General features: G+C 33.7%; 1 protein-coding gene across 1 annotated transcript; it reads right to left on the bottom strand.

Moving 5' to 3' along the window:
- Nucleotides 1-3,780: 3,780 nt before the first annotated feature.
- LOC131623758 (uncharacterized) lies at nt 3,781-4,698 on the bottom strand. The gene is made up of 2 exons (XM_058894781.1): nt 4,519-4,698; nt 3,781-4,377 (listed from the first exon to the last, which is right to left on the bottom strand). Exons 1-2 carry the CDS (start codon nt 4,696-4,698, stop codon nt 3,781-3,783), a joined length of 777 nt encoding a protein of 258 aa, XP_058750764.1.
- Nucleotides 4,699-7,914: the final 3,216 nt, after the last annotated feature.

The following is a 7,914-nucleotide window of genomic DNA, read 5'->3' on the forward strand; positions in this document are numbered from 1 at the left end:
TGGTTAGTAATCCTAGGGAGTGCAAGCCTGTAATTAATTTAGATCACTAATTTGCAAGATAATATAACTGAATATAATCACGTGATTGGTGCACACACGTACACTTTTGGGTAAACCTCTCTGTTGCCTGTTGCCTTGTTGCCTGTTGCCTTGTGTTTTTTGCAGAATAGTCAGTCCCTCGAATACGAGGATGCCTCAGCCCTGTTGCCTCGATTAAAGATCATGGTCCCTAATGATGCTGCCTTCGATACACTAAACATGATCTCGACCCTCGGAAGTTGCCTACGAAAAGGCTGAGGTATCCTCTGGTTGCCTAAACGAAAGACTATTCTGATCCTTCCCTTAGACTACCTGCCTCTCTATGGCATGGGTCAGTCTTATGGCGAACGATGCTTCGATGACCCGTTAACCTCCAAATGAAAGGCTTCCTGCCCTCTTATGGCATGGAAAGACCCTTTTACCCCGAAAGGCTAAAAGGACTGTTTTCTACTTTATTAAGGTAATTGCCCCTAATTGCCTTGCTCTGGATAAAATTGTTTTCATATTCTTTCTCATAAACCTTCAAAATGGCTACGCTCATTTACGAGCTAAAGTCCGTATGCACTTCTTCTACATTTCTGAAATCAAAGAGCAAAGCAATTAAGAGCCCATGGAAAACCATGGATGCAAAGGGTGCCTTACACCTTCCATTTGCATAATTACCCCCCGAACTCAGTTTTTATCTAAAAGGTTTTTCCTGTTCTTTTAGCCTTTCTATTAATTTGGATAAAATAAAAGTCGGTGGCGACTCATGCTTAATCGCAACATTTCGATAAAAGTCAGTTCATCGTATTACAATCCCACTTCTGGACAATGTGACAAAAGCCCCTTCTGTTTACACTATTCCAAGCCATCACCAAAAAAACAGAGAAGCCTAAAAACGAAAATAAGAAAAAGAAAACAGTGAACGCAACCCTGTCGAGGCCGAATCCGCAGAAGAAAACGGAACCAAACGAAACACTGTGCAGACCCTAGAAGCCCCAAACCCACTTCACCACCGAGGTCCTTGATTCGAAAACCAAGAATTTAAACCAAAGATGGAAAGGAGGGAATGGGCAAACCCCTAGTACCTAAACACAAGAACGAAGAGAGCACTCGACCGCAGCACAGAACAAACGAAAGAAACTACATCCTCGCCGCCATACGCCGCCGCACTGTTTGGGCTTCTCTAATCGCCGCCTTTATATTTGGACATATGATATTACTCTAAATGATACAATGTTAATTTTATCACATGTCAATAACATATTACTAATTAATTTCATTTTTTATATAACTAATCAATATAAACTTTTGAATCTAACAATGACTTTTATAGAACAAGAATTTGATTAAAAATATATTAAACAAAGTAACTCAAGAGTTACATAATTTGATTCTTCATTGTTGGGTTTAATGTAAATGGTAAATGCTTTGTTGATATTCTCCAGTTTGCCGATGACACGCTTTTAATTGGCAATGGGAGTTGGAATCACATTTGGGCTTTAAAGGCGGTTCTTCGGAGCTTCGAAGTGGTGTCGGGTCTTCGTATTAATTATCACAAGAGCAAGTTGATAGGCATAAACATTAACTCTCATTTTATGGGAGTAGCTACCAATTTCCTTAATTGTAGGGAGGAGAAAAAGGAGTTCAAATTTCTTGGTATTTTTGTTGGTAAAAATCCTAGGAGAATCTCTTCTTGGAAGCCTCTTTTGGAAAATGTTAGGCGAAGATTGAATTCTTGGAAAGGGCGGTGGCTTAGTTTTGGTGGGAGGATAACCCTTTTAAAATCGGTTCTAAGTAGTCTGGCGATATTCACTCTATCTTTCTACAAAGCTCCGAAGAAGATAATATTGGAGATTAACAAAATGCAAAGTATTTTTTTGTGGGGAGGGACGGAAGAAAAAAGGAAAATGAATTGGGTGAAGTGGGATGATATGTGCCTTCCGGTGGAGAAAGGCGGGCTTCGTTTTAGAAGATTGGAAATTTTTAATAAGGCTCTTCTTTTAAAGTGGAGTTGGAGGATTTTCGGTGCAAAAAAATGAATTATGGTATCGAATGTTAAAAGCTAGGTACGAGGACGCGAATATAAGTTTGAGTGGTAATTCTTTGAATTCTAAGAAGGATAAGTCTTCGTCGGTGTGGTGGGCGGATTTATTATCTTTGGGGAAGGAGCTACCGGAGTATTTTTATACTAACAATTTTCATTTTCAGGTTGGAGACGGGCACAATATCTCTTTTTGGAATTCTCATTGGTTGAACGGCGGCATTTTAAAGGATCTTTTTGCGAGTCTTTTTAAGACGTCTTTGTTACAAGATGTTTCTATCGGAGCGATGGGTGGATGGGTAGATGGAAGATGGAGTTGGGGAGATTTAGGTGTCTCTGTCAACCATGTTTTACGTGTGGGTGCTTCTCCGAATGCTGCCCCTTCTGTTGGTGTTTTTGATGCCCAAATAGGTGCAGCCCAGAATTCTGTTTCTACCTCTGCTATATCAATGTCGCTGAAGAAGCTAATGATGAAGCTGCTTCGGTTCAGGCCAGTTCTGTGCAGCCGGTTGTCGCTGGTAACGCTGCCTTCAGGCAGCCAGACGCTGCTGCCACCCTTGGAGATATGGACAGACTGCATCTTTTGCTAGCCGAGGCTCCTATTTCTCTTTCTCGAGAGGACTCGGCTCGGTGTGGAAGCTTCTTTCGGATGGTATATACACCGTTGCATCTTGCTATCATTTCTTGTGTAGTTTTTATGTTCCTTGTGGCCCGGCAAATAGATTTGATTCGGCTTTCGTGGATATTTGGAAGCTTGATGCACCTTTGAAGGTAAAGGCTTTTGGATGGAGATCTTTATCAACAAAGTCCCAACCAAGGATTCTCTTTTGTTTAAAGGTATTATTTCTAACACCTCGAATTTGGAGTGTGTTTTTTGTGCCGATTCTAATGAATCCCTTCTTCACTCTTTTATTTCTTGCCGAAATGCCGGTATTGTTTGGAGAGAAGTGGCCGAATGGATCGGGTTGCCTTATAAAGTCGGTTTAGATTTTAAGGAGGGGTTTATCTATTGAAGCTCTTTTTGCCGGTCTATGAAAGTCAAAGTTGCGAAACTTGGTATCGTTTGGCTTGCTATTTTATGGAGCTTGTGGTTACGAAGGAACAATATAGTTTTTAACCAAGGTTCGTGGAACTCGAGGGATGTTGTTTGGAGTTGTAAGACTTTAATTTGGAGGTGGTCGTTTATTGGGAAAATTACACATTCCAATTATAACTTCTTTGAGTTTAGCAATAACTCATTGTTTTGCTTAAGTTATGTTTCAATCGATTTGTAACTTTCTTTTTTGGCTTTCCGGTGTTGTATTTCGAACGTTTGGTTTTATATATATTTCTTGATTTAAAAAAAAAAAAAACTAGCTACGATGTTGCAACTTAGCCCTAAAATTATGTTTCATTCGAAAATAGATATGAATTTATTAGAAAAATTTGATTCTTAATTTCGAAATCCACATGCACATGCAGATTTTTGAACAAGTAGTAATTCATTACGTGAAGACCATAGTATTCGATCTACTTGATAATTAAAACTATTAATATTAACAAAGAAAACATATATATTTTATTCATGGTGAATTCATAAAACAAAGTACATTAACATTAAGATACGGAAGAAAATAAATCAAAGCAACAAAACATAATTTAAAAGATAGGATGACCATGAAAACATGATGTCCTAATATGTGTCTAATGTACTTTTATTAGGTAGACACTAAATCTTAAAGTTTGAGATTCAAATCAAATTCCTCGGATGTTGATTCAGTTGTTGATGATGAAGACGCATTAGTCTCTGCTAGAACATGGCTTCCTCCAAATAAATCACGAGTTTCAGTTGTAAGATCATTAGAAAGAAATTGAGCATTTGAATTTCTTTCGACACCCTCACCAGATGTAAAAAGTCTCAATTCCACTCCATCATCATCTACAGGGTTTGCCCTTTGAGTTATTGGCAATGCAAGAGTTTGATTTTCACCTAAAAAATTAATCATCTCAAGGTGTAGTGGTGGCTTTGGAACTTGCATCATAAATGGAGAATCAAGCCGGGTAGAAATTACATTGTTCATCTGAGTGCCAACTAGGGCTTGCAGGTTGCCGCATAAATTGGGATATGCTTGATGGTGAATAGGGTTTGAATAAGGATAACAGTATGGAAAAATAGGTCTATACCTCATGGCGGCCTCCATTTCTTCCTCTATTCTTTTTTGCTCCATTTTTTTTAAGGCGCGTTCTTCCTTATGAGCATTTTGATGCCCTCCAAGAGCTTGTGAACTCGAAAATGTCTTGTCACAAAAAAGACAAGGAAATATTTTCGCTTCCTGTTTAAATAAAAGTTCAGTAATGATATTTTTTAATGAATTTGAATGTTCGTATTTCTCTAAGAGATTGGAAGTTAGCATAGTGTTGCTGCCAAGTTTTAGAATAAATAAATCTTTTGATTGAATAGAACATTTCATTACCTTGGGTTCATTATACAGTATTGTCTCTGGGACTGCTACCATTCTGCCCTTCTCAGAATCAGCTTCAGAGGATGTTATTACATTCTTTGATTCATTTTTTTGTGATGCCTCTGATTCTTCAATCATTTTTTGCTTTAAAATTTTGTCTTCTGCATTTCCGATGGGAATTCTCTGAGACATGTTTTTGAAAACACCAAATAAAAGACTTGGAACTTTTTAGTGAGAAAACAAGTTTGTGTGGGTTAGATAATTGCTAGTGAGGGGTATTTATCCTTGAATGTTTATACAAGGAAAAAACATGCAAGACAAAATTTATTCTACGGTCAACAAGAATATAGAACTTTTAAAGAAAATACATTATTTAATAAGGTGAAGTTTGAGTAATCATATAACTTGAGGTTTTTTATTTATAAAAAAATGGCCTATATTTGTCTTAATCCATGAACTAAATAACTAATAAAATTGTAAATATTAGAGTTATATGAAATACATTGGATTCAAATTTAGGACAAATAAAAAATATCCCATCTAACAAAGATATTATCGACTGAATTATATTATATCCTAAATATGTATTTATTGAATGTTATATTATAAAAAATTATATCAAAGTTGATTTAATTATAGTTATTAATTATACTGATTTACTCACCGGTAGTTTTCAAAACATTTCATATATCATGGATAAAAAATAAAACTACAATCTTGGATTAAATAAAATTATATAAAAGAGAGTCTCGTTTTTTAATAAAATCTCTCATCTTATTTATTGATAAGATCAAGTCCATTAGATTAAATGAAGCAGTGAGCAATAACACAAATGAATTTATGACATGCAACTCCAATAAAATCATATTTATTGATGTTACTTTTGCATTTTTTTGGCTAATGAAGCAGTGAATAATTTTTTTTTGGAGTGTGAATCAGTTGTAGAAAACGAGTATCGTATGCTCCTGAATTAAATATGAATTAGCATGTTACAATTTTAGAAAACGAGTATAGTATATACTAGTTTCCTTTTACTATGAAACTAGCCGTTAAAACGTTTTGAATATGAATATTATATCGAATTGTTGTATTTTTTTTTTTGCTAAGATTTTAGTTGGACTTTCTATTTGAGAAAGTTGAATTGAATTGAAATTCAAATCAACTACTTAGCAAAAATTGGTAATTTTACTTAATTTAAAGTTTAAAATGGATAATTATTTTTCTACAAAATTAGACATTTTAGTTTTAAAATATTTCTAGAATTGACCAATTTTTCATTTGTCTGTCTTAATTTTTATAAAAAAATATTATATGAGAATTACTATATCAGTTAATTTTTGTTGAAAATTAAAACAATAATTATCACAAATGAAGATATAATAAGGATAACTTTGTAATAGACAGGTTAATACACGTGTTAAAAAAATAGTGTTAAGACATAAATCAAAATGAAGGTTACTTTAAATCAAAATGAATAGATGCTATATGAATTATCAAAAAGAGATTAAGAAAAAATTTCAACTAAAAATATTTTACTCGACATACCTTGATTCATTCAGCATTAATATTTTAATTACTTTTAGTATTTAATAAAAAATGTTTATTGAAACTAACAAGTAACAACACAAACATTAGGCGTGTGAAAAAAATAGTTATTAAGATATAAATCAAAATGAAGGTTACTTTTAATCCAAATGCATAGTTATTATATGAATTATGAAAAAGAGAATAAGAAAAATTTCAACTCAGAATATTTTACCCAACATAATTTTATTCATTCAACAATTAATATTTTAGTTAATTTTAATATGCAATAAAATATTTATTATTTAAATTTACATCAATATTATAATAATACTTTACGTAACTTCCCCTAAATCATTCAAAAAAAAATCATTTAATATTTCTTGAAAATAAAAACATAAGTTATTAAAATCTATTAATATAGAAACATGAATTAATTTGTTATCTATTTTTATTATTATATAAAGTAATTCTTATGAAATGAATAAAATTCCCACTGCCGACCTCTAAATCATTAAATAATTATCAATTTACTTAACGTATATTTAAAAATAAATAATAGTTATTAAGTTTAGACTAAAACTAAAAGGGTTGATTAATTAATTAATTATTGTATCATATAAAATAAGATTTTTGAAAATGAGTATGTAACATGTTGTATCCCTTAATCCACTAAACAACCAATTATTATTAATTTAAAATTATAATCATTATATTAACTATAATAAGTTAAATCAAAATATGAAATAACTAAACATGAAAAAAAGAATACAAAACAAAGATTAATATAGATATTGTAATAGAATTAGAGTTGATCGAAAAGTATGAGTTTAAAGTTTGTTGTGGTGGTTCAGAGTTTCTAAAGTTGTGGTGGAAAGGAGACTGACCTTCAAGCTTAGTACTTCAACGATCAACTTAGTATCAGAGTGAGAAGTTGTATTTGAATGATAAAACAATTTCAATATATGTGAAATGGTGTACTAACTCTTTAAATAGGAGAAATGGTTGACAGTTGAACGCGTGTGTAACAACGTGAGATACAATCATCCATTAGATTGATCTCGATGGTTGACATGGCATTTTCACGATGGATAGTTCCTGTAATACGGTGAACTGACTTTATTTGAAATGTGCGGATAGCAAGAGTCGCCACCGACTTTTATTTTATCCAAATTAATGAAAGGCTAAAAGAACAAAAAAAAACCTTTTAAAAGAAATTTTGAGTTCGGGGGGTAATTTATGCAAAGGGAAGGTGTAATGCACCCTTTGCATCCATGGTTTTCCATGGGCTCTTAATTGCTTTGCTCTTTAATTTTGGAACCAAAAGTTTAGAAATGTAGATGAAAAAGATAAGGACTTTAGAAATGTAGATGAAAAAGATAAGGACTTTAGCTCATAAATGAGCGTAGCCTTTTTGAAGTTTTTAACAAGAAGTGTAATAAAAATATTTTTAAACCAGAGCATGCAATTAAGGGCAAATTACCTGGTTAGATGAAAAATGTTCTTTTAGCCTTTCAGGGCTATCCATATCATAGGAAGGTAGGGAAGTCCTTTTATTTGGAGGTTGAAGGGTCATCGAAATATCGTTCTCCATAAGACTGTCCCTGCCATGGGAGGGCAGGTAGTCTAAGGGAAGGATTAGAATAGCCAATTACGTTTAGGCAACCGGAGGATACCTCAGCACTTCGTAGGCAACTTCGAGGGACGAGATCATATTAGCGAATCGATGGCAGCATCATTGGGACCTATGATCTTAAGAACGAACCGAGGGCAACATTGCTGAGGTATCCTCGTATCCGAGGGACTTGGCTATTCTGCACTGAAAAACACAAGGCAACAAGGCAACAGGCAACAAGAGGGGTTACCATAAAATGTGCGTGGGTG

This window comes from Vicia villosa, unplaced genomic scaffold, assembly GCF_029867415.1.
Source record: "Vicia villosa cultivar HV-30 ecotype Madison, WI unplaced genomic scaffold, Vvil1.0 ctg.000077F_1_1, whole genome shotgun sequence".
NCBI classification, from domain to species: Eukaryota; Viridiplantae; Streptophyta; class Magnoliopsida; order Fabales; family Fabaceae; genus Vicia; species Vicia villosa.